This window comes from Xenopus laevis, chromosome 8S, assembly GCF_017654675.1.
Source record: "Xenopus laevis strain J_2021 chromosome 8S, Xenopus_laevis_v10.1, whole genome shotgun sequence".
NCBI classification, from domain to species: domain Eukaryota; kingdom Metazoa; phylum Chordata; class Amphibia; order Anura; family Pipidae; genus Xenopus; species Xenopus laevis.
Genome location: NC_054386.1, coordinates 81507012 through 81534837, shown reverse-complemented (window position 1 = coordinate 81534837; position 27826 = coordinate 81507012). Strand labels below are relative to the sequence as shown.

Genomic DNA, 27826 nt, shown 5'->3' with positions numbered 1-27826 from the left:
TGTTTAACAAAGTTACAAGATGGTGACCCCTGTGGCCAACTTTGAAAGCATAAATCATTTGTTTGATTAGGCTTGTGGTGCAGTAAGTTCATGTTTATGTTTAATATACAGCATTTCTAGCCTTATTCTATTTTAGACTTTACTTCCCCTTTAGGTGTTTGTATCACCAGAGAAGCAGCAGGAGTTGACATCATCACATATTTTCTCAATACAGCACTTTAGCAGAAACCCAAAATGCAGTTGGGTCACTAATACAGGAAGAAGAAGAGACAAATGCCCCCCACTGAGACAACGGGCAGGATTCTTTTATTTATATTGTAAATGGACAAATCTCACAGAATACACCAACAACTAGGGACGATTGACAGCATTAAGGTACCATTATGCCTGGGCGCAACGTAGAACAATTTGACCCCTTATTTTAGACGTAGGTTTAGTACATTGTGTGGGAAGGGCAGGGGGTAACAACTGTAAGGCTTTGTTGTGTACATATTACAATAAGAAAATACAATGGCTGTGTGCAGTGTACTGGAATATGATAAGAAAAGAACGGCTTGTGCAGGGTATATACATAACTGAAGGAGAGATTTGAGCGATTGTTTAGGGGTCCCCCCTGAATGCCCTGTGTGTGTTGGGGAATCTCTGGGCACTGTACGACTCATCGTCTTGGAGGATTTCCTGGATATCCTGACACAGCTGGAAAAGAAAAGGACATTGTGTTAGGTATTATTTAAAGGGGAACTATGTCTTCATGCAGCAGTCGGTGTCAGATAATCATTGACAGTTAGATCCAATATATCTTATAGGGAGGCTTCCTTTCCTAGCAGATGTATTAGAGCTCACTCAAATAACCGATTCCAGTACAAATAAAATAACTGCCTTTTGCACAAATTCTGCATGTAGAGAGACATGATTTATTGTGATTTTAATAGAGTGAGCTCTAATACATCTTCTAGGCAAAAGGAGCCCCCCTATACGATATATTGGATCTAACTGTCAATGATTATCTGACACCCAACTGCTGCAAGAAGACAGAATGAAGAGAAACAGATGCTGAGAGAGGGATAGTCAAGATAAACTTGAAACAATGCCGAATATTTAATCGATTGTATTTAAAAAATGTATTTCAGTATGATGAAGCTTATATTAAGTTTTCATATTCACGATAGTTCCCATGTAAACGTGATCCTTGTACTTATCATTCTGCCATAGACTACTATTCATTCTTTTCTATTTGTAATGTATACAGGAGACATTTTATTGCAAGCACGGATGACTCGCTTATCTTTATAAAGCAGCCACACAATTTCCAGGGTCCCGTTAAAAAAAACAAAAAACAAAAAACCCTTTACCTGTTCTTTGTACTCTCCTTGTGCTTCGCTATTATCCAGCTCCCTCTTCACGCATTCTGTGCTGCTCTCGGGTTTGGCTCCTGTGACTTTCATTGCACGGCTCACGGCTTCAGAGAGAGACAGGTGTGGCCCCTCACCTTGCATTGTCTGGGGAAAGAATTAGGTTAGAGGCACCATATCACACACACGTGAAAAAGAAATTCACCACCTTAAAGGAACAGTAACACCAAAACATTTAAGTGTTTTAAAGTAATGAAAATATCATGTAGTGCTGCCCTGCACTGGTAAAACTGATGTGTTTGCTTCAGAAACACTACTATAGTTCATATAAACAAACTGCTGTGTAGCGATGGTGGAAATTGAAAAAAAGGCTATATGGCACAGGTTAACTAATGGATAAAAAAAAACACTATTAGACAGACAGAGCTTATCTGCTATCTGCTGTGTAACTTGAGTTTTTTCTCCTTTGAATGGCTGCCCCCATTGCTACACCGCAGCTTATTTATATAAACAATAGTAGTGTTTCTTAAGCAAACACAACAGTTTTACCAGTGCAGGGCAATACTGCATTATATTTTCATAACTTTAAAACACTTTTCTTTTTTGACGTTACTGTTCCTTTAATAACTAATGATAGATAACTGCAGCTGTCTAGAGAGGCTTCTCTGAAAAATGACTGTAGCTCCCAGCCATACAAGCCTTCTCCGACCAATGTGTTAGAAATATATTTATGTCCTTTATTAAGGCGACGTTTAAATTAAAGCAATACCACAAAATAAATATATTTATACCTTGCGGCGCTTTGCAGGCATGCCACTCAAGTAGGCATCACTCAAAGGCGGCTGCTGCTTTATCTTCCGTTGGTTCTGCAGATCTTGTCTGATGACCGGAACCCACTCCTGGGACACAAAGCAACATGGTTACAGGTGGCCAAAAATCAGGAAATACCTTTCCCACATATTCAGAGAGACTTACTGGCGGCACAGATGCTGTCCATTGTTCAGATACGCTATCTCCTTGTGTTGGATGCTCAGAATCTGGACATATAGTGGGAACTGAACTTTGAGATGGGAGGAAAAGAACCTCCTCCACGGTGGTGGCAGGGACTGGAGAGGCTGCGCCATTCTGCTAAAAAGAAGAGGTAAAACCTGAGGCGGGGGCAACAACAAAAAAAAACCTGGATGCAGTGGAAGTAAGAAACTAAAAAGTCAAACGGGCGAAAAAAGCAGACCAGCATTGAGAATGCACCCGATTTGTGCAATTTTGGTTTTAAAGTCCCTTGACAACAGATTTTTTTCCTTTTTTTATGCAATCTCGAGCACTTGCATGATTTGTTGGTCAAGCCCCATCATCCAGAAGCAGGCTTCTTACTCATTGGCTGCCAATATAACCAATACTATAAAAATTAGCAAAAGAGACGGGACGTGCTCAGTACTGCTGGAAGCTCATGCGCTGCAAACTTAAGAAAGGGCATGCAAGGCCTGAAACATGTTGTGTGTAAGCATGTAGTCCTGATATAAAAAACCTTGATCATAGCAGTTCCTGCTCTTTGAGTGCTCTCCTCACCCTGTATTTGAGGAGTATCTATTGTAAAAGCGGTAACCATAAGAGGATTGATGCATTTACACCTGAAAAGGCTTCATGGCAAAACAACTACTGATCACTACGTTCAGATACTTCAAAGTGTTAGTTGCAACTCCCGCCTCCAGTAAGACCAGAATTGCAAAATACAATTTAAAAAAATCTGCTGGCAAAATAATTATTTCTGATAGGACAGAGAGGAAAGATCACAACTTCCCCTTTAATGTGGTTAGAATGATCAATAAAAAGGAGATTTAGTGTACTCACCGTTAAATCTCTCTCTTCAGTCGCTTGGGGGGGACACAGGAACAGTGGTGTATAGCTGCTACCACCAGGAGGCAGGACACAACATTAAAATAATAGAACTGGCTCCTCCCTTGCTGGCTATACCCCCCAGCAGGCGGAGCCTAGGTCAGTTAGTACCAAAGGAAAACAAGTAATATATATAGTAAACTGCATAGTAACATAACTAAAGAAGAACTTGATTATGGTAATTAACTGTATCTGAATATCAGTGATACCCCCTATCCAGGGAGGGAAGCCCTGTGTCCCTCAAGCGACTGAAGAGAAGGAGATTTAACGGGGAGTACACTAAATCTCCTTTTCTCTATTGTCTGCTTGGGGGAGAAAGGAACAGTGGGGACGTACCAAAGCTGTCCCGAAGTTTTAGGGTGGGAAGGATAGGATTAAGTGGCAGTGACCACTGCGGCCTGAAGAACCTTCCGAAGTGTGTTAGAGGCCGCAAGGTGTCAAAATGGTTGTAGCATTGTCGGACTGGACCTTTACTGCTTTTCCTGTGAGGTCCTGTTGCCAGTGCTTTAGTCCCGGTCGAATTGCTCGAATCTTGAGCAGTTTGGTTGACAGTGCGGTCTCTTCTTGGGACCAAGTGTCCTGCACGGTGTGGCCCTCCAGCACCGCTCCCCATCCGTAGAGGCTTGCATCCGTTGTTAGTCGATGCACCCTTGGATTTTCTAGTGGCCTTCCTGTGGATAGCTTGCTGGTTCTTAGCCACCAGATGAGAGATGCTCTTGTCTTGGTGGAGAGTTGGATCATCTGGAATAGAGACTTAATTTTCCAGGTTGATAGTATGTTCCAGTGCAGCTCCCTGAGATGCTACTGAGCTAAGGGAACTGCCTTGTCCATAGCATCCTTAAAAGACGAGGCATCTGGTACTTGCAGAGCCGTGTTCTTGGAAAGACAGGATATGTGTGCATCCACAGACGGTGGAGAAGACAATTTTTCCATGCTCTCTGATTGAAATGGATATAGTTTCAAGAACCTTCTGTTGGCTTGGAATCACCTTTCAGGCTTATCCCACTCTTGTTGGATTAAGTTGTCCAGCTGTGAGTGATATGGAAAAACTGGTGGACACCTTGCTGTGTCTCTTGAATAGGGAGCTAGATGACGTAGAGATGGACTCAGAATCCTGTAAATGAAGTATGTCTATCCCTGACAGAATTAGGGAGTCTATGGCCTCTGATGAGTGAGGTGTGGTTTCCTCATCCTCCCCTTCACTAAGGGATAGCTCTCTTTCTGAGAGCATATTGTCAGGCAGAGGGGGGGATTGGCTTCTGTCCCCTCCGTCACTCTCGTCCTCTGAGGGCGATGGGTCTCTCCGCTTATGTGGCCTACTCTTAGGGTTGTCAACCTGGCTAGTAGCTTGTCTAGGGACTGGGCCAGCTTGGGTATCCCTGTTGCGAGGTGGGTTGCCCACTGAGGGGTAGCTTGAGCATCAGAGAGTGCATCGGCCCTTGGTGTGACAACTGCGTCAGTTTGCTGCAATTGGGTAGGAACAGGCCCTGGGGATTCTAAAACCATAGCGGATGGTTTGCAATGAGAGCATAAAGGCTCCTTATGCCCTAAGGGCAAACATTTGTGGCATTTGGCACATGCTAAGAATTTCATGGATGCCGATGATGCTCCCTTAGTAAAGGGGCCATCAGACATGGTTACATTTTTTTTTTTTTAACAGGAATATACCAATTGAATGGTAAACCTATGATATGCCCAGACAGTAGTGGGAGTAATAGGCAGCTGGAGGAGCGAGGGGTGAAAGAAAAGGATACACCTTACTGTTGGTGTGTCTGCTGTATTGTGAGCACAGCTCGGCGCCCTGGAACTCTGTGATTCTGTTCCCCCATCAGTGCGTGTCTTGGCGTTAGAGCTGCTGCGTGTGAATGCTGAGGAGAGAGTGCGGTGTACACAGTGACGCGCTTCCGGACACGAAGGAATGATCCCAGAAGTGCGCGCAAGTAACAATTATGGCGCCAATTTTAATAAAATGCGGGAAGGAACAGCCTCACTTATTGTCAGTTGTGCTCACGGCAACAGTAACAACAAGAGTTATTTACTGTATATGGCTGAAATGACAATAAAATCCACTTGACTTGAAGAGTTGACCTTGGTTCTACTCGGTGCATTTTAAACTGTGAACTGATAGGTTGCCATAGAAATGCTCCACATTAACAGGCAGAACACACTTTTCGGAGCTTTGTTCTCTGTCTAGGCTGCCCACGTCCCTGCAATAAGGATGACAGGGGAAGGCAGGTGAGGAAAAAAGGGGAACGGAATAAGCCTATTCACCTCTGCAAGGCTTCGCTCCCGCTATGTCCTTCGGCCAGTAGTTTCTCCTCCTGTGAAGGAATGGAGAAGTTAGGGAAAACTGGATGGTCACGTGCCAAGGCACTGCTTAGACCCCGAAGACAAACCCTCGATTGGAGATGTCATTCATCAACCACCTACTCAGTGTAGGGGTTTTGAGCATCTCCTGGTGTCAGAAAGAACCGACTGTGTGGATGAATAACAAGACGTCCTACTCTCCTAAGGAAACAACAAAAACTGACCTAGGCTCCACCTGCTGGGAGGTATAGCCAGCCTGGGAGGAGCCAGTTCTATTATTTCAATGTTGTGTCCTGCCTCCTGGTGGTAGCAGCTATACCCCACTGTTCCTGTGTCCCCCAAGCAGACAATGGAGAAAGTCTTTCATTTAAACCCTACTCTACACACAGGTCGTGCACCTTGTGGTCTACAAAGACGTTAAAGAGAAAGGAGAAAAATAGAGCAAAGGGGTTTAATGGAACTTTAAAATGTTGCACGATATGTTTTGGTCCTAACCCTATGGGACTAAAATCATTAGTGGTAAAGATTGCTCCCATTAGCTCACTCTTTTTTTGATGGGCTGCTGGCATTTACTTGAACTTAGGGCCAGACTTACAATATATGGTATTTTAAGTTTAAAACAAGATAGAAGGTTAATGAGTTATTGATTCGGATGACATTACATGACAGCTCTGAAAACAGTACATTCTGAATCAGAGCCTCATACTTAGACCTAAGGCAAAAAACTTTTATTAACTGACCAAACTCTCTCTGCTGGATGATTTCCAACGACCCCTAATCTTAGCTTTTAAACTGCATCCCGGGCACAGCGAGCATGTGCAATGTCAGAGAGAAATGTGGAAGGAAGGCGTCAGCTAGTTAAAAGGCAGATGGTGAAAACCACAAATTGAGCACACAGATGGGTAAGGATTACTAGTAGAATATGTAAAATAGATATGAAGGAGTACCGGTATTTGTACAATTTGGAGAATTTAGAAGCTGAAAACCAAACAATGTAATGTGATGCATCTCCTCCTTTACCTGGAAATCAACAGGCATGGTTTCCATTGGTTGCTCCTGAGATGATGGTTCAGGAACCTAATGTAGAATGCAAAAAATTAAAAAAAAACAAAAAACACAAAGGAGTGGGGATGAGAGAAAGAAATATGGAGAGAGAAAATGTAAAACAAAATGCATTTTAAGTGCTTCTACTTTTTGAAGTGTCTCTAGTTCTCTCAGTTCTCTAGTGATGACTTTCTCTCACCTGAGAAGCATCTCCCACCCTCCGTACATGTCTCTGTATCTCCCCTTCAGTCACAGGCATCTGTCCTAACAAGACTTGAAGACGGAGGGATAGGACAGACGTCACCCACGAGACAAGCACAGGGGAAACGTCAAGCGAGAGCCTTCGCTGAGAAAAAAACACAAACAGGAGCCATGTTACATAAACAGGAGCCATGATGCTGATTTGGAAGACACTAGAAGAAATGTATTAAGCAAAAAAATAAACTTACAATCCTTTCATTAATGACAGATGTGAGAGCATTCTGGTCCCCTCGGAGACAATACAGATTGAGTGCAAGCCATTCAAAGAGAGACTGGTTACACATCTCGAGAAGCCGCTGTCCAAATGTGGAGTCTGCAGTAAGGTATTACAGAGAAATTCATTGTTTAACTGGAATTCTGCAGAAATGTGCCCTGTTCTGTATTGAGTTGTGCCCCTACTCTGCTCTGTAATACACAGTGAAATCTACTGCAGCTGGTCTGCAGCTCCTCCGCTTCACAGATAGATAACAGGATTTTTTACTCACCGTTAAATCTGTTTCTCTGTAGTCGAAAAGGGGGACACAGGGAACGATGGGGTAAACTCCATCCTCCGGATGCAGGACACTGAATTATTTAAATTGAGTGGGCGTGCGAGAACAGGCTTAACCCCCCCCCCCCACACTGAAAGCAGTCCCAACACAGCAGGGTGGGAGCGAGCCTAGACCAGTACTGGTGGAATTATTTGATTACTGATTGTAACACCTTACGTCCAAAGGAGGCCTCGGCCAAAGAAAAGGTGTCAACATTGTAAAATTTGGTAGAAGTATGAATGGAAGACCAGGTTTTGCGATGGGTGTCCATCCTCCTGGGAGCAGGACACTTGTGAAACTGAATACTGTGTTCAGTGTGGGGGGTTAAGCCTGCTCTGGCACGCCCACCTAAATTTAAATAATTCAAGTGTCCTGCCTCCGGAGGATGGAGCTTAACCCCATCGTTCCCTGTGTCCCCCTTGAGACGGCAAAGAAATTCCGATTGTGTACGGTCTCCAAGAACAGTTGTATCATTATATAGTTTCAGCAAAAATGTACAATTACAAAGCATAACATTAATCCAAGGTAAAACAATACATTCTGGGGGTTGCTTGCCTGTATGGGACCATTAGTAAATGGAGGCAATTTTGGGAAAACATAAAATCGGGGTATTTTTTTTTTTTTAATTCAATAGGCATTTTATGGCATATTATATATAAGGAAAACCAATATGCTGGTATGTGAGCTATGGTTGAGATCTCCATTTACAATGACAAAAGTAAAATCAAACAAACCATAGTTCAGAATTAAGTAGGGATGCACCGAATCCACTATTTTGGAATCCGAATCCTAATTTGCATATGCATATTAGGGTTGGGAAGGGGAAAACATTTTTTACTTCCTTGTTTTGTGACAAAAAGTCACTCTTTCCCCTCCCTGCTCCTAATTTGCATATGCAAATCAGAATTTGGTTGGGCCGGGCAGAAGGATTCGGCCAAATCCGAATCCTGCTGAAAAAGGCAGAATCCTGGATTCGGTGCATCCCTAGAATTAAGTGGAATAGCTGGACGGAGAGAGAGGTTTAGAGCAAGACATTCTAATGTGGATCTTTTTCCAAATAGATACCTGCACAATGGAGGATGTGTGTTGTGATCCTGTTGAACTGGTCCTGTAGAAATTCAAGGTTTGTTCTTGTGATATCAACATCATCACGGACAGTAACAGAGGCCTGATAGACACATGATGCAGGGACATGATTAGAGAATCACTGAAATGTTCAGTGTAAGAGATAAAGAGAGACGTGGAGAAATAAACAAGACAAAAAAGTCTTACAAAGCTTTCTCTTATGTACTCTTCCAGGCCATTAGTAAGATTTCTTGATGCCATCTGGAATAGAGAGAAAAAAAAATCTTACGCAACACACACACACACTGATAAATGAAGTGAAAGACAAAGTTCATTGACATTTTAGTAGGTACAGTTCTAATCTTTTTCGCTTTGATTGTAATTGGGTAATGGGGATGCACCGAATCCACTATTTTGGATTCAGCTGAACCCCTGAAAGAAAGATTCCTCCGAATACCGAACCCTAATTTGAATATGCAAATTAGGGGTGGGAAGGTGAAAGCATTATTTACTTCCTTGCTTTCTGACAAAAAAGTCACACCATTTCCTTCCCCACCTCTAGTTTGCATATGCAAATTAGGGTTTGGTTCGGCCGGGCAGAACGATTTGGCTGAAGGAAGGAATCCTGCCGAAATAAGGCCGAATCCCGAACGGAATCCTGGATTCCTAGAGATCAATACACCCAACATCTGTGGAGGCATCGCAATAGGCGGATGGTGCAGAGTACAACAGATATTTTATAATAAAAGTAAGCATAATGTCTGGGTGTGAAGAAAGAATGTAGGAACACTTATTCCAGTAGAGAGGACTGTTTCCAGAGTAGCAGTAATGGCATACCTGAATGTTATTAGGTGTTGGATCTGCCTGGTGTAGATACTCTTGAAGAAAGAAGGATCGCAGTTGAGGCTGCAGATTCTGCAAAGGCTGGGAATGACCATGCAGTAACATTACCATATCCACCAGTGAGAAATTGTGACAAATCAAGGTGAGCAAGTCACCAAAAAATCCTAGAACAAATGAGGCAATGAACAGTTAGGACTCTCACAAAGATATTTTTGGCCCAGTTACAGATAGAAAGCTAAAAAGAAAAGGGCTGGGTTACCAGAACGAAACAACTAAAGGGTATAGAAAAAAAAAAAAAGAGACAGTATATATGGAATTTGAGATGGAACTGGGGAATAACTAAATGCCATGAAAGAGTTTCCTACCACCAGGCCCCTCTGCATCCGGCTGGAAGATGTTGTGGGAGCCACTGAGCCTCTGAATGAAATCTGCAATACTTTCTGTTCCACTCTGATCAGCTGCACTCAAAGACCCCAGCATGGACGAAAGGACACCCTGAACAACACTAGTGAAAAACTCTGGTGGAAGAGACTCTGGTGCGGCAGCTGGAGGGGGAGCGGAATGGGCAGGAGGTGCTGGTGATGAAGGAGGAGGAGGAGCCTGAGAAGCAGACTGGGGAGGAGAGGTGGAAACAGGAACAGTCTGCGTAGCCTAGGAGCAAATAAAGAGAAGGATAAAGTTGTTTTTACTGGTAAAAAGTTTCTCTTGCATTACTTATTCCCATGTTATTAATTTGTGGATAAATCTGATAATTACACATCACTTTCTTATTAACCATATTTCAAATATTCTGCTTTACTTTTGTAACACAACATAAATATAAATAAAGATGGCCCCACAACACTCACTAGGATAGCAATGGGTTGGAGAGTTTTTCAGTGAACAGAAGCACCGACCTGAGGTCTGAGGTTAGTTACTGTAAATACTTGTTGATGGGTGCATGGCAAATTCTTAATTGTTTTGGCACCCCTTAAATCTAACTTAATTGGCTAGTGCTTAAATGCACTATAAAATATGATGAGTTGGTTGTTGATTTAAGTGTTTTAAAAGAATGACAGTATTATGTAAGGTTGCGCTGCACTAGTACAATTGGCGTGTTTGCTTCAGAAACACTACTATAGTTTATATAAACAAGCTGCTGTGTAGCCATGGGGGCAGCCATTCAAGCACAGGATACACAGTAGATAACAGATAAGTACTACTATAGTTTAGATAAACAAGCTGCTGTATAGCCATGGGGACAACCATTCAAGTACAGGATACACAGTAGATAACAGATAAGTACTATGGGGGCAGCCATTCAAGTTCTGAAGAACCCCATTGTATACTGCAGAACTTATCTGTTATCTGCTGTGTAACCTGTGCATTTTCTCATTTTCTGCTTTAAATGGCTGTCCCCATGGCTACACAGCAGCTTTTTTGTATAAACTATAGTAGTACTTATATGTTATCTACTGTGTATCCTGTGCTTGAATGGCTGCCCCCATGGCTACACAGCAGCTTGTTTATATAAACTATAGTAGTACTTATATGTTATCTACTGTGTATCCTGTGCTTGAATGGCTGCCCCCATGGCTACACAGCAGCTTGTTTATATAAACTATTGTAGAGTTTCTGAAGCAAACACCAGTTTTACAAGCACATGGCAACAGTACTTTAAAACACTTTTTTGTGTTTTACTGTTCCTTTAAAAAGTAGTCACAGATTGAAAAGAGCACACAATAAAAGGCAACAGATATTTTTAAAGGACTGGAAACGCATATGTATGAAACTGCATTTGAACACCACGTACATATATTTGCATGAGAATAGATACCTGTAATATATCTGTAACACCCTGTAAAAAGGCAGGCATTCCAGGCACAGTCACTGTAATACTCGGTGAACCCATAGTGAGGTTTGACATCCCTGAGCTGGCAGTTCCCAGTAAAGAGCCCAGGAGTTGAGAGAGGTGTTGGTCAGTGCCAGGTGGGAGCTGGGCAGAGGGAACTGAAGAAACATTGGGGAAGGATGTGGAAGTGGTGGTTGTTGTAGAAGTGGGGACAGTGGAGGATGACGAGGAGGTGGAGGAAGACGTTGAAGTGGATGTTGAAGTGGACGTAGTAGAAGAAGTGCTGCTGCCTCCCTGAGCTGTAAAAAGAGAAGCGTAACAAACAAAGCAGCAAAAGAAAATGATCATTAGTAAAATGACATAAAATAGTAAGCCATCACTAGATATTCAAAGAACTAAGGGGGTTATATTTTAGTCCGAATATTTTTCTTGTCAGACTTTTAAAGAGGAAAATCACAATTTTTTCGTGCAAAAAAAAATAAAAAAACAAAACTAAAATGTTTTGTGATTTATTAATCCACAATGGAGTTAAAAGTCCGATGACTCCGACCTGCAGAGTTCTTGTAGAAGACAATGGCAGATGTCGCGTTGACCTGCGCTGGGTTTCGTTCAATAACAGTCGCAGGTTTCGGGTGTGAGAGCCGAAAAAGTTGCAGTTTTCGGTGACAAATCCGGAAAATTTGTACGAATCAGATTTTTTTTTGTTAGCGTTTTAAGAATTTTTTCAGAAAAATTTATTGATAAATAGGGGGTATCCCTTTAATAAATCATTGGGAATCTCCCAACCAACAGGGCCCAAAATTAGTTCTATTTCAGTAGAACTGCACTACCTCAGTGAACCAATTCTTCGTGTACTATCTGCAAATACAAAATGGGGTATATTTATCAATGAGTGAAGTTAGATATCGCCGCAGTCCGCTAGAGTGAAATTCCGCCACTCTCCATTCATTTCTATGGGATTTTTAAAGAAGTATTTATCAATGTGTGAATGTGACAGTTCATGCTTAGATAAATACTCCTTTCAACTAGGGATGCAACGAATCCACTATTTGGGATTCAGCCGAATCCTTTGTGAAAGATTCGGCCGAATACCAAACCAAATCCGAACCCTAATTTGCATATGTAAATTAGGGGTAGGAAAGGAAAAAAGTGGAAAAAATTCTTCTTTTGTGACGAAAAGTCATGTGATTTCCCTACCCGCCCCTAATTTACATATGCAAATTCGGATTCGCTTCGGCCAGGCACAAGGATTTGGCCGAATCCTGCTGAAAAAGGCCGAATCCTGAACCGATTCATCCCTACTTTCAACCTTTCAAAATCCCATAGAAATGAATGGAGAGTGGCAGAATTTCACTTTAGAGGACTGTGGCCATCTCTAACTTCACTCTATGATAAATATACCCCATAGTCTTTTGCCAAAACTTGTATTATATCCAGAGAAAAAAAAAGAATACAAGAAACAGACAGACAAACCAGCTCAGGAAACTAGAGAAAAGAATGATTTCCTCACCAACAACAACTGGATGCATGAGAAGCTGTCCAACTAGCCCACTGATCATCTGAGCCAAGGAGGCATTTCCTGCTGGACCCACCTGGAGACACATAAGAGACACAAAGCTACTGTCCACAAAGTCAAACTGCCAGTAAACACAGGGTAAGGGAAGTGGGTGACAGTTTGCTGCATCTAACCAGAAATGATCTCAAATGACCAGGAAATATAGGTACAATCTATACTGGGAATAGGAATAAGACCACATTACTGATTAGAAAAAAAGGAATGATCAAAATTAAATAATTGTTCTTAAAGGAAAACTATACCCCCCAAACAATGTAGGTCTCTATAAAAAGATATTGCATAAAACAGCTCATATGTAAAACCCTGCTTCATGTAAATAAACCATTTTCATAATAATATACTTTTCTAGTAATATGTGCCATTGGGTAATCATAAATAGAAAATTGCCATTTTAAAAAATAAGGGCCGCCCCCTGGGATCCTAGGATTAACTGTGCACACAAACAAACTATACTTCTTAGGTCACATGAGCCAATTAACAGACAGAGTTGTGTCTTTTGGTTTCTCACTTCTTCCTGTTACAGTTGTAGTATTTCTGGTCAGGTGGTCTCTGAGGCAGCACACAGACCATCACGAAATGGGGGTTCAAGGCAAGAGATGTAAAAGGGAAATATTTACTTAAATATATATTCCAGTTTGGTAAGATTCTTTAATATGGAACTTAATATGACAAACTACTGTATATGTTGCTTAAGTATTCATTTTGGGGGTATAGTTTTCCTTTAAACAGTTGAAAAGTCAGTTTATGGATGATGTTTTATGGATGATGGAGGCAGCCATTTCTGACCACAGCCTAAGATCACAAATAGAAACCAGAAGCTTTCTTACCGTTGCCCCAGGTGCAGTAGTAGTTGCCCCTCCTGGTGCTGGTGGGGTAGTAGCAGCAGCCCCAGGCTGGAAATTAAATGAAGGGGCAGCAGGTCTAGTAAAAACAAAGCGTGGTGGAGCCTGGAAGCCAGGAATTTGTTGCCCTAGAGAAGAATGATAGTACTTAAAGTTCTTAAAGCTTCTTCAGGTCTGTATTGATAAATTACTGGCGTTCTTTGTTGGGTACACTACTGAAGAGGACACGAATATCCCTGATTTATTACTAATAGTGGCAGTATACTATCAGACCCACTAACTCTGCACCTGTTAAATGCAGCTAGATCCTCAATTCCTAGACACTGGAAGACAATAGCACCCCCGGTATACAGGGAGCGGCAGCAGTTGGTAGAGGAAATAAGAAAGATGGAAGAGATAACTCATATATTACAAAATACAAGCAAATGGTATTGGAAAATTTGGGAAAATATCTTTTGTCCTATGTATATTAAGAAGTGTATTTTCTTTCCTTTCTGTATCCAGCTTTAACCCAAAAAAACTTTTGATAAATAATATTTTAAAAAAATAGTGGCATATAGGGATAGCAAATAATGCACTTACCCGAAGCTGCTGCCATGGCTTGCTGTGTAATCTGGTTTGAAATTGCCTGCATGAACTCAGGAGGTAACCCTGGCATATGTATGTGTGCACTTCCCCCTACACAATAGATGAGAAATTAAATCCTATTTCACAACAACTGCACTATAAATATAGCAGATGTAACAGGACTTGTAAAGTATCATTACCTTTATAACTATCACTGACAGTATATAAGACGGCAAACACTATCACATGAGCCCAGGTTTGTGACACTGATGTTAAAGGAATTGTTCAGTGTAAAACTAAAAACTAGGTAAATAGATTGGCTGTGCAAAATAAAAAATGTTTCTAATATAGTTAGTTAGCCAAATATGTAATGTATAAAGGCTGGAGTGATTTGATGTATAACATGTCAATCAGAACACTTTTCAGCTCTCTTGGTTTACACTGACTGGTTACCCTGGCTACCAGGCAGTATCCAATCAGAGACTTGAGGGGAGGCCACATGGGTCATATCTGTTGCTTTTGAATCTGAGCTGAATGCTGAGGGTCAATTACAAACTCACTGAACAGAAATGTCCCATGTGGCCCCCCTTCAAGTCTCTGACTAACTCAGAGTTATAGAGCTGAAAAGCAGGAAGTTGGATTCTGGCTGTTTTATTAGACATCCAGTCACTCCAGCCTTTATACATTACATTTTTGGCTAACTAACTATATTACAAACATTTTTTATTTTGCACAGCCTATCTATTTACACAGATTTTATTTTCACACTGAACTATTCCTTTAACACAACCAGTTATCATGAACCATGTCTCATAACCATTTTACTACCTGTGCTGTTTCTCAACAATATTTGATCAACACAAAATTTGCTCACCCTTTTGCTGCCCACACCTGCTTTGTTATTAACTACTCATCAAAGTGCCCAGTTCTTTTCGGCAGGACATTCTGTAATATTTGCTGAAGTTATGTAGTATTATTTAAGTCCCATACTTAAATGGGTGGTTCACCTTTTTCGTTAACTTTTAGTATGTAATAGAACGACTAATTCTTAGCAACTTTTCAATTGCTCTTCATTTTTTATAGTTTTTGCATCATTTGCCTTCTTCTTCCGACTCTTTCCAGCTTTCAAATAGGGATGCATTGAATCCACTATTTTGGATTCGGCCAAAACCATCTTGGAAGTTTCGGCCGAATACCGAACCAAATCCGAATCCTAATTTGCATATGCAAATTGGTTCACTTCCTTGTTTTATAACAAAACGTCACATGAAATCCCGCCCTCCCCACAATTTGCATTTGCATGTTAAGATTCGGTTCGGCCAGGCACAAGGATTCGTCCGAATCCTGTTGAAAAAGGCCAAATCTTGCCCGAATCCCGAACCGAATCCTGGATTCCGTGCATCCCTACTTTCAAATGGGGGTCACTGACCCCTTCTAAAAACAAATGCTCTGTAAGGCTACAAATGTATTGTTATTGTTACGTTTTATTACTCGTCTTTCTATTCAGGCCTCTCCTATTTATATTCCAGTCTCTTATTCAAATTAGGGCATGGTTGCTAGGTCATTTTGGACCCTAGCAACCAGATTGCTAAAATTGCAAACTGGAGAGCTGCTGAAGAAAAAGCTAAATAACTCAAAAACCACAAATAATAAAAAATTAAAATCAATTGCAAAGTGCCTCAGAATATCCCTCTCTACATTATACTAAAAGTTAACGCAAAGGTGAACAACCCATTAAACAACATAATTTCTATTCTATCAACGATCGACATGTGTTCTGACAAAGCAAGTAACAAACTGTCGGCCCAATTATTGGCTTACCATGTCCCGCAGTTGGTGGAGGAATGTTTGTAGGGCCACCAGATGCAGAATCTTAAAATAGAATGGATGCCTTATTATTGCTCTTGAACAGCAAATGGTAAATAAACAGTCAGTTACTAAACAACAGAGATATGGGAGCACAATTATACAGACAAGGGAGAATCTAGTAATTAATCAAAGGGAATGAGGAAAAAACTGTCATATTAGAGAGCACTATATGAGTACATGGGATATTAATGGCAGTTACACCTTATATAAGTTACAGAACACTTACCCTGAATGTTCATATGCATCATCATGACAGGCTCGACAGTCTGGTGTGTAATGCGTATCACACGAGGGTGGGGATGTGGGACTGAATTGGGGGGGGCATCAGAAGCAGGTCTCTCCCCGCTGGGTGGAGGTTGGTTCTCAGAGTTAGATCGCTGGTGTTCTGAAGTATTGGTAGAAGGAGTGGCATTCCCATCTGAAGGTACATGGCCAGCATGGGTTCCATTCCCAGTTGTAGAGACTGTTGTACCAACATTAATCTAAAACACATATTACAGTGTGAGACAAAAACAGGAAGGGCAAAGATGTGAAACAGGAAGATGAGGGATGACAAGGATTAGTGGAAAGAGACAGGCATGAAAGCAAATTAAATTGTAATGGAAAAGTATGGACAAGTATAAAATAAAACTTATTAAGTGTAAATTTAACAAAGTGTATTTTGAAGCACCGTACCTGTATTGGTATAGCAGCCTGCTGCAGTAACATGGGCCCACTGTAATGGGACATTGGGCGAACAACATGTAAGTGTCTGGGAGAAGCAGAAGAGAGATTGCAGCGCAAGTCAGATACAGCAACCAGGGCATTCCCCAGGAGACGAAGAGATTCACCAACCAAATTTATTATCCGCTGGGACTGCTCCCTTTCTTGCTGCGAGGGATGGTCAATTAACAATGGGAGAGAAGCAAACAGAAATGGAATATTGTTACAATTAATGATAAACTACTGGACAGAATCAATAAATTTAAAATGTTGACAGACAGAGAATGTGACAAAAGATTTAGCCGTGGAAATAACTGGTCTAAGCATAAAATACTGTACAACCCTTTGGAATATTCAGCCGCTTTATAAATTCTTAAAAAAAAAGAAAGCCTGATCTCTTGTTGACACTATGCCAAGTTCCTGTAAAATTACACTTCAGGTATATCGAACAATGAATTCACAGGATAAAAGGGTCTGGCAAAATATTCAGAGAAAGACAGACTAAAGGATGCACGCTGCACTTGGAATAAAAATGCCGGGGTGCTTAAATAATCCAAATATGGAAAAGTTAAAAAAAAAGTATAGCATTCAATATTAATGGTTTATTAGCGATTTCATTAGTGGTCACCAAGATCTTTGTCAAGAGAACCGAAAACAAACTGTATCCATGGGTTAGTGCCTGAAACATTGGGTTACCACTAAATAAACCACTCTTTATATTTTAAAAAGCCCTGCAGAGGGCTATACTGTTGTATCTTAAATTGGATACACACCTTGCACTTTGGAGGCTAAAGTCAAGAATTGTGAATATGACCTTAGCAATTGTACTTACAAATGTTCCTAATTGTACCGAAAATGCACAGTGTTATATTACCAGGCCTTAGGGTTTCAGTGTGGCTTGTTACATTGGATCCCCTTTGTTGCATACTGGCACTTAGGGGGTTAATAAGTAGATGTGGCATTATGGGAATGGTTTTGCATTAAACTTTAATAGGAAATCAGTTCTTTAGTATTGCTAGACAAAGAAGCATGTGGCGCTGGAACATTGCCTTTTATATATTTTTTTTTGCTATTAAAAACTTTTATTTTGTTTTCACATATATATTATAGTTTGTTCATTAATAGTTATTTAAATGTTGTCTATTTCAAGAATGGGGAAGAGAGCACTAAATGAGTTCAGTTAACCGTAAATATACTTATTCGACATGGTTTATATTTATATAAAGTTGCAACGATTTTCATATGTCAGTTTTAAGGTAGACAAACAAGACAACCATAGGGGTTGTCCAACCTATACACCCAAAACAGATTAAATTTAGATGACCTGCGATTCAAGAGGATCATAGGACAGTGTGCCAAAAAGTCCCTCAAGGTGCAGTCAAAAAAGCCTTACAGCTCTACCATTTCATGCAGTCAGCATTAGCTTTCATTCAGCCACAGTACTATTTCAAAAAAGATCATGGTATTACACCTGAAACTTTAACCAAAAACTGTGTGCATGAAGTTGTCTTAAAACAGACAGTTTACATGTGAATCTTTTATTCCTCAGACAACTTACATTCTCATAGGTATCAGAAGTAGCACTGCTGAGGATCTCTCGATAACGCTGCATGAATGGGGCTAGACGTTCCTCAACCCGGGACAGAGATTGTAGAACCTCAACATATTCTGATGGTGAAGGGTGACTAATGGTAAAAAATTATGAAGGAAAAAAGAAAGTGATCTGTTTAGAAAGGGAGAGGGAAAAAATGGAGGTGGGAGGGTTAGAGATTACCGTGTTACCTGGTAGGGGTTGAATTTGACTGGCCATCTGCATTCTGCGTCGTCTGAGGCAAGGTTTCTCTACTGCTGGCCTCTCCTTCAGACTCTGCGGTGTCCATTGGTTCTGCAGCCTGCTCATTACCTGGCTGTCCCTGAAATAGACATAGGTTAAAAGATCAGCAGTCTACACCTGCATGCTTGGAGCTATATAAGGTTTTTCTTACCTCCAAACGATCCAGATTCCTCTGTATGTCCTGCAGTATGTTCTGAGCCAAAACAAGACGAACCCGTGGTTCACTCTGCAAAAGGAAAAAGATAGGAGAAAGAGGAAAAAGAAGAATGCATATGGAAAGAGAGAAAAAAATGGGATAGAATATACATGGCAAAAAAAAGATACACAACAGCAGGAGTAGGGTTTAATAAGAATTACAACATTAGGTAATGTTGTGAAAGGATTTGGTAATCCAGAGAATGGAAGGTATAAAAAGAAAGGCAAAACATCAGTTATAGTCACAGGATAGCAAAAAAAATAGATGTGTTAAAAGTCATAGAGAAGTAGAAAGGGTGGAAAACCAAAAAATACAGATGGATAGCAGAGCAAGATGGAGGAAAGCAAGGATAATCGACAGAAATTGACAGGATGTATTAGAATGCCATCTTTTCAAAGCCTCAGCAAATACTTGGTTTTTAATTTAGGCTATTAGCTCAAGCCTCCCTTCTGCTTGACTTCTGAACAAAGTTTATTGTTCTCAAAATTCACCACAAATGGTACAAACCCAGTGATCATCATGAAAATGGCACATTGTACAATTCTAGGCACTATGTCTCATGTTTTATGAAAGTTAAACACACAGTGTTAAAGTACCCTTAAGTAACCTAAACAACCCCCATTTATTGCCATGTAAATCACTTAACACTTGTCCATAAATGTGTATAAAAATACATTTTTGGTTTAGCATGTGGATTAACTGATTTAACATATATTTATTACTTATGGGTGCCTCAATACCATGTGTAGATACAACAGTAATCCTTTTATATACCTTTGCTGCAGGCTTACATAACCCTACACTGGTCTGGTCTGGTCAAGATATTCACCAATAAATCAGTGAAGACTGATACAGCCTGACTTGCTCTGGAACTATCAGATGCCTTCAGGAGTTTTCAATCTGCCTATTCCTCTTAAACTGTCCATACATGGACTGATAAAAGCAGCCAAAGATGCCAACCTACTCATCCTGTATGTGGACTTAAAAGGAGAATTCAACCTGTGGGGGAAAAAACCCTGTACCCCCCCCACCTCAGGTAGACCTCCCTCCCCCCCAGGCTAACTGCCCCCCCCAGGTAGACCACCCTGCCCCACAGGCTAATTACCCACCGGGGAAATGCCCCATTCTTTGTACTTACCCCATGGCGCAGATTCTTCCAGCAAAGTTGCGCTCATCCATCTTCCGGTTCCTCGTTAAGCTGACAGAGATCTGCAATTTCCTTGTAATTCCGCGCATGAGTAAATTGTCACAAACCGGCAAACTGCTCCAACTGCGCATGCGTAGAAAATACAGCTCTATCAGTCAGCTTACAGAGGAGCCGGAAGATGGATGCGTACAACACTGCTGGAAGAATCTGCGCCACGGGGTAAGTACAAAGTATGGGGCATTTCCCCGGGGGAGGGGGGTAGTTAGCCTGGGGGGGAGGGTAGTTAGCCTGGGAGTGAGGTCTACATGGTAAGTATAAAGTACTGTATATTGTGAGTGGGTCCCTAAGCTCAGTAAGTGACAGCAGCACAGAGCATGTGCAGTGAATCAGCAGAAAAAAAGATGGGGAGCTACTAGGGAATCTTTGGAGACACAGATATTTACTGCTAAAGTGCTGTGGTTGCCTTGGGCTGGTACAGAAATCCTCATGTACAACATTTCTAGACTACTTCTTTAGTAAGTCTCTGTTGGCTCACAGTTTAATCTAATATTTGGCCCCAGAGCCAATGATCAAATTGGCCCAGGATGTGGATGGTCACTAGTTAGGTGACCTTGTATGTACAGCTTAAATGGGCAAGTGAAAAAATCACTTAAAGGGGTTGTTCACCTTTGATATAACTTTTTTAGTATGATGTAGAGAGTGATATTCTGAGACAATTTGCAACTTGTTTTAATTTTTTATCATTTGTGTTTTTTGAGTTATTTTGAATCTTAAGCAATCCGGTTGCTATGGTCTAAATTACCTTAGCAACTATGCATTGATTTGAATAAGAAACTGCAATATTAATAGAAGGGGCCTGAATAAAAGGATCAGTAATAAAAAAGTAACAATACATTTGTAGCCTTACAGAGCATTTGTTTTTTTAGAAGGGAGTCAGCAACGCCCATTTGAAAGCTGCAAAGAGCCAGAAGAGAAAGGAAAATAACTATTAAAAAAATAATGAATACCAATTGAAAAGTTGCTTAGAATTGGCCACTCTGTAACAAATAAAAGTTAACTCAAATGTAAAATACCCCTTTAAGGGTAATATAACTAAATGGACACCCCTCTCTGACTCAACTTTTATATCCAACTTGCCCATTGTATGCCTGGGGCAAGATGAACAGCTTTGAGTTAGTTAAAAGGGCATTCAACGTAGGTAGTTGTATTCTAAGACGTTTCAATGGACCTTTTTTGCTTTTTCTAGTTTATTAATTATTAACCAAGTTAGTTGTGTAGCTCTCAAGCTTGGAAATGTAACTGCTATCTGATTGCTATGTCAAGATGGCAAGATAGATGAATTAAAAAAAAAAAAAAAAGACCAATTGCAAAATTGCTTAGAAAAAAGTCCATTTATAACATACCAAAAGTTTAATGAAATGTGAACGTCCCATTTAATCAAAGAGTTGCATTGTTTTACTGAGTTTGTAAACAGTTAACACTTACCTGTGTGACTGAAATTGATTCAGATTTTTTTTTTTTTTAATGACTAGGTTTTACAAATAAAAGGTAACTGATATAGAGAGGGTCTATAGACAATTCTTTGCAAAAACAACACAGGAAGGTTTACCAAGCATTGAAGATTAAAATAAATGCGTTAACAATAAATTTAACTTCAGTTAAGTTTCCAAACAAATTCTAAGTTACTCTTATTGAGAGGGTGGTTTATGTGACCTTGCTTTGAATTCCTACACTCCATATACCTGGACAGGGAGTTGTTGATCCAGATTTATATGGACATCAAGAGTGGAGCCATCATTCTGAGCAGAAAAAGAGAAAAAGGCAGGAAAATACAGAAAGAAAATAGGGGAGGGATAAATAGAAAATATTAAAAGAGCAGACAGCAAGGGTGCAAGAGAAAGGAATTAAAAAAAATTGTCAAAAAAAAAAGAAAAAAGATATGGGTAGGAAGAATAGGGTAAAAGAAAAAACAAAAAATGAAGTTGTCAGAGAAGTTTGAAGAAGAGAGACATTATATAGAAGGAAGAAAGAAAATATTGATTAAAGAATAGAGTAAAAAAAAATATTGGGAAATGAAATGGGGAGAACAGTAAACAGTATGTCAAAGAAATATTCTTTACATTAAATCAAGAAACAAAACTGCAGAAACTCCTAATGGTATGCAATAATCAGCTTGGAGGCAGAACATAATGCAAAGGAAGGCTTCAATGGAAGAAACACACAATCATTGTACTTAAATGCTAGAGCTAGAAAATGAAATAGGATGAAAAAGGGACAGAACAACTCACAAAAACACAGACTACATATACAAACTTACCCCACTTATTGTAGAAACACTTGGGCCTCTGCTGGCCTCACCAAGACCAGACATGACATGCTAAAGGACAAGAGGTTATGACAAGTTCAGCTGTGACAAAATAAATACCTTTTGCAAATAAAAAGAGGGGAAAAAAATAAAGGGCCAGTGCACCTTTTTTTCGTAAATGCTGAGTTTCGCAAAGTACCCAAAAGGTTTGGGTATATTTAGGGGGTTATTCCTTGCCAACACCATGTCTGGAATATTCCATTAATAACACGTTAGCCCATATCCCATTATGTTAGGCCACACTCTCTTGTTGTTTCTTGAAAGGAGTTTATAGCACTGTATCAAAGATATGGAATATGATAGGATTTAGTTATCCTGTGACTAATGGAGACTTAGACAAGACTGAAACAGCAACACCTTAGGAGTAGAGTGGTGATTGCCGGATTTCTTCAGTTCACACCCTTGGGGTTTCCATCTTTAGTCAGGGCCTTCTCTTAGCCAATACCAAAGTTATTGACATAGCAAAACACTTGTATGTCAGTCATTTAGGCAAGAATATCGAATACATCAAGCAAGTTCTCACTGCAAATCTCAAAATAACAGACATTCAGGATGGGCATCTAGGACAGCAAATATACATTATCCCCATATAATACACAAAAGCCATAAATATCTTGTAAATTATATCCTTATAAACGGAGAGTTCTGATGTAATGTCACATGAATCATTGAAATTTGTGTATTATAATAAATAAAGTACCCCCGGTTGTAAAATATGAGGATATTAGAAGTTACCTCGGAGTTCCATGACCTGTATAAAAACACTCGGCCTTCGGCCTCGTACTTTTATATCGTCATGAAACTCCTCGGTGACTTATAATATCCTTATATTTTACAAGAGGGGGTACTTTATTCACTATATATACCACCCGAAGGGGCACATTTACTAAGGGTCGATTATTGAGGGTAAATTAACCCTCGATATTCGACCATCGAGCCGACGTCCCGAACGGAGCCGTCAGAAGCCGTGAAAAGGCCCGAAGCCACAAAAGGACCCAAAGGTAAGTTCTGCTGAACACCAATGTGTTTTTTTTTTAATTTCATTAGACCCCTGGCCACTAATGATTATTCAACTTGTTGGGGGCCAAAACCACAAATGTTTTTTTTAAAAACTTTTATGTGGCACCCTGGCCGCCAATGATTTTTTTTAACTTAAAATGGAGTCCTGATCATCAATGGCTTTTTTATTATGTGTGTGCAAGAGGGGTTTACGGTTTTTAGAGCGGTCTGTGTGGCCTTTTTACTGTGGGGATCTGGGGTAGGGCTTGGCGGGGACCAGGGAGTCCAGAAAATTTTGTTGTACGGGCCCCGTGATTTATGATGGCGGTCCAAAATATATATATATATATATATAGATATATATAGATATATATATATATATATATATATAGTCCTTTTTATTCCCAGCAGTCATCAGTTTGCAGTCATTCTCTTACATTACAATATGAAAGAGCTTCTCTGTGTCTGACCAAATCATCTTACCGGAAGGTTAAATGTCCCAACCATAACATAGCTGTTTCCATTCCTTTCAGGAGCCCCAGGAACAGGTGCTGCATTACTGCTAGATGGTGAAGTACTTGAAGATGTAGATGGTCCACTTGTTGAAGTCTGTGTCTGAGGAGGAGCTCGTTCAACCAAGTGAATTACCTTTCCATCAACATCTGACAACAAACCACGATATGCATTACCACATGCCTGCCAATATTACATTTAAAACAGAAAGTTATACACAAATACTCACTGTATTCGTTCAGTTTTTTGTCTTCTTGCAGTACCCGCCCCTGATATATAAGCCGTTGTTTTTCTGGTGTAATCCCAACAGCAGATGAAATATGTGCTTTAAATTCCTTTACTAAGATCTAAAGGAGAAAGGTAAATTGCAGACAGTATTAATGATAATGCGCCCCTCATAAAATCTACTAAAGTAACATTAATACACAAGCAACTGTATAGAATCGGCATCTCTCTTTACCGAGGTAGCCATGCATGATTTTCAGCCAGATATCAGTCGGCAAGGTCCAAACACGTGCTCTTGGTGATGCCATAAAATGTAATATGCAAGCCGTAAATAATACACTAATTATCTATTAAATACTAATCCTAAATAAGTATCAAACACTTGACCTACATGGTAAGTAGAGAGACTTCAATTGTACCAATCTCTCCATTTACAGAGCTAAAGGAAAACACACACACCTGCAGCTGAACTATTTTATTAGTGTCAACCCCAAAATAAAAATGTGCCTAATAAAAGAAAACATAATTCAAAGCAACTTTCCAATATACATCTATTAAAACTTGCCAGTGCTTTTAAAGTTATTAATAAAAACAATTGCTATTGAAAGCAGCATTCACTTAAATCCTGGTTGATACTTTCAGACAATGTTGCAAAAGGGTTTCCCAGCAAAAACAGAGGTCTAGTAAAGGGTTTCTGTCACAGTTTTTATGGTGTCGTTTTTATTTCTAAATTACACGGTTTACACTGCAAATTATTCACTCCACAATATAAACTTTTGTTTCTGAACCAGCAAGCGTATTTTTTATTTATTTATAATATTGGTGTGTAGGCAGCCATCTCAGGTCATTTTGCCTGGTCATGTGCTTTCAGAAAGAGCCAGCACTTTAGGATCAAACTGCTTTCTCACAGGCTGTTGTTTCTTGTACTCAATGTAACTGAATGTGTCACAGTGGGACCTGGATTTTACTATTGAGTGCTGTTCTTAGATCTACCAGGCAGCTATGTTGTGTTAGGGAGCTGCTATCTGGTTACCTTCCCATTGTTCTGTTGTTAGGCTGCTGGGGGAAAAGGGAGGGGGGGGTGATATAAATCCAGCTTGTAGTACAGCAGTAAGGGAAGAGACACGTGGAGATTCGGAGTGATTTAGTTGCCCAGCGACAACTCGCCTCTTCTTCGGACGACTAATCTCCCTGAACTGCCTTCCCACCGGCTAGAATCTAAATCGACGTCGGGATGGCAATCTTGAGTGCTTCGTTTTCCGAAGTCGCCCAACATTGCCTCACAAGGAAACTTCGGATGACTTCGGAAAACGAATCGCTCAGAGTGCCACCTTTCCGGCATAGCCGACGGGAAGGCAGTTTGGGGAGATTAGGTGGCCGAAGAAGAGGCGACTAATCTCCCCGTGTCTCTGCCCTAGGAGTGACTGAATTTTAACAGAGCACAAGTCACATGACTGGGGGCAGTTGGGAAACTGACAATAGGTTTATCCCCATGTCAGATTTCAAAATTAAATATGAAAAATATCTGTTTGCTCTTTTGATAAACGGATTTCAGTGCAGAATTCTGCTGGAGCAGCACTATTAACGTATGCGTTTTGGTAAAAAAAAACATTTCCCATGACAATATCCCTTTAACTCCTGGTTGATACTTTCAAACAATGTTGCAAAAAGGTTTCCTAGCAAACACAGAGGTCTATTAATCAGTTAGCTTGTCTTATATTGTGGAAAAGTTTTGGATGCACTCGCACACCCTGGCTCTCCCGAAGTAACGACACCCTGGTGCACAGTGATAAAGGTAACGGCAACCTCAAATCCAATGTGGTACAAGAAATCACTGGCACACAAGGCAATGCTAGCAGGATAAGTCATTGCTTAGAATTGCAGCATGCAACGTTTCGGCTGCAATAAATTCTAAGCAAGGACTTATCCTGCTAGCATTGCCTTGTGTGCCAGTGATTTCTTGTACCACATTGTCTAATATTGTTTCATAAGTCTGAGCCATCAAGGCTATAGAAAGGGGCAGATAAACACTGCTTTCAACAGCAATACATATACAAATAACTTGAAATCCATAGAAAAGTTGTTATGAATGTATATTGCAGACTTGCTAAGTATTATTTTAATGGGCAAAAAAACAACATTTTTTGGGTTGACGTTCTCTTTACGAGTGTGTCCCTACAGAAGCAAAATGGAATGTATTTACACGAAACCTTCCAGGATTCAGTTCGGGATTCGGCCTTTATGAGCAGGATTCGAATTCAGCCGGATCGAAATCCGAATTTGAATATGCAAATTAGGGGCGGGGAGGGGAAATCACGTGACTTTTTGTCATAAAACAAGGAAGTAAAAGATGTTTTCCCCTCCCCACCCTTAATTTGCATATACAAATCCGGTATTCGTCAGAATCCTTCGCGAAGGATTCGGCCGGATCCAAAATAGTGGATTCCTAGTAAATATATGTAAATATATATATATATATATATATATATATATATATATATATATATATATATATATATATATATATATATATATATATATATATAGGTGCTGTGTGTATATAAAGGCAACAATCCCCCTCACCTCTGCCTCCACTGTGAATGTTCTTGTTTGAGAATCCAGTGTTTTCACGGTCACGTCCATTTTCTCATTAGCTGCCATTCTTCAACCTTAATTATGACAGAAGAAAATGAATATATAATAGTGCCAATAAGCCTATGACAGCACACATGCATTGTCCCCATTTTATTTGCCACCTGCATGTAACAGCAAAAGGATGTGCGTTGAAGTTTAGGCTGAACGGTGCCGATTTTCATAACACAACTCTCCCCTATCCGCTGCTTAAATGTCCGGCTTCTGAGTCCCGGCAGGCCAAAGATCCCAAAGTCTCGTCACAATCTCGCGCGATGAGACTCTGGCGTCATGACTTCAGTTAGCGGCTCACCCTTTCCTGGTCAGTGTAGTCGAAAGGAAGTGACGCGTAAAGCTGGAGTTGTTTATAGTTGCTATAGCAACAGTCGGCTGTGTGCGCGTCTGTGCTGCAGTTTCTTTGGTCACTGAACGAATAAAGAAAACAGTTTCGTAGTTTATCTGTTCACAGACACAAAAAAAAAACACAATTTCCCCTATAAATATTGAAGCATTTGTTTTCTCATTTCTGAGCCCCAGCTGCAAATTTGTCCGCACAGGAAAGTTTTTGTGCAACATGTACTTTAGTAATGTTTTTCACAATTTAGAAGGAGAGCACAAGCTGATTTAGGATTAATCATACCTCCCAACATTTTGGAAATAAAAAGAGGGACAAAAACTTTTGACCACGCCCATTTTTGTGGCTACACCCCCTTAATTTACCATGATCATTTTATAAAATGTGGCAGGTTATGAAAGTTTGAACAGATTTCTGTGTTTTCTCAGTTTTGCTAATGAAGGTGAATTGTCATTTAAGCTGTGAGTCTAACTTCTCCCAAGGGACCTGTTATCTTTTATAGTTACAATTACTTATTTGCTTATCTTGAAATTGTTACAAAAGCATCTTATCAGCTGCTCTGGCAGTTCTAGGCTCTCTGCCAAAAGCCAATTAAGTTAGAAACTTTTTCTGGCTGTTCAGTGCAGAGAAAAACCGGACTTTCCAGTACAAATGAGGGACTGCGGGTTGAGCTGTCAAAAGAGGGACTGTCCCTCTAAAAACGGGACAGTTGGGGACTTGGGAGGTATGCAATTTGAAGCTGCTGCCTTGTGTTTCACATTAATACCCAGGGCAAAAAACATCTAAAAAAAAAAAAAATACACCTTACGCCTTTCGTGCCTTGTGGGCACTTAGTCATAGGCTAATCAACATATGTACAAACAGTCATATTTAAATGAA

The 27826-nt window shown here is 40.3% G+C and overlaps 1 protein-coding gene across 4 annotated transcripts; it reads right to left on the bottom strand.

Moving 5' to 3' along the window:
- Positions 1-284: 284 nt before the first annotated feature.
- Positions 285-26956, bottom strand: bag6.S (BAG cochaperone 6 S homeolog). Of its 4 annotated transcripts, none has more exons than XM_018231918.2 (27): positions 26718-26956; positions 26545-26630; positions 23966-24083; positions 23707-23885; positions 22177-22236; positions 21602-21658; positions 18668-18742; positions 18465-18595; positions 18241-18367; positions 16656-16850; positions 16207-16462; positions 15933-15983; positions 14127-14222; positions 13530-13672; positions 12637-12718; positions 11112-11425; positions 9661-9946; positions 9290-9459; positions 8660-8713; positions 8453-8555; positions 7046-7170; positions 6796-6942; positions 6573-6629; positions 2328-2477; positions 2144-2251; positions 1353-1499; positions 285-696 (listed from the first exon to the last, which is right to left on the bottom strand). In XM_018231918.2, exons 2-27 carry the CDS (start codon positions 26620-26622, stop codon positions 601-603), a joined length of 3405 nt encoding a protein of 1134 aa, XP_018087407.1. In that variant the 5' UTR covers positions 26623-26630; positions 26718-26956; the 3' UTR covers positions 285-600.
- Between the last annotated feature and the right edge of the window lie 870 nt (positions 26957-27826).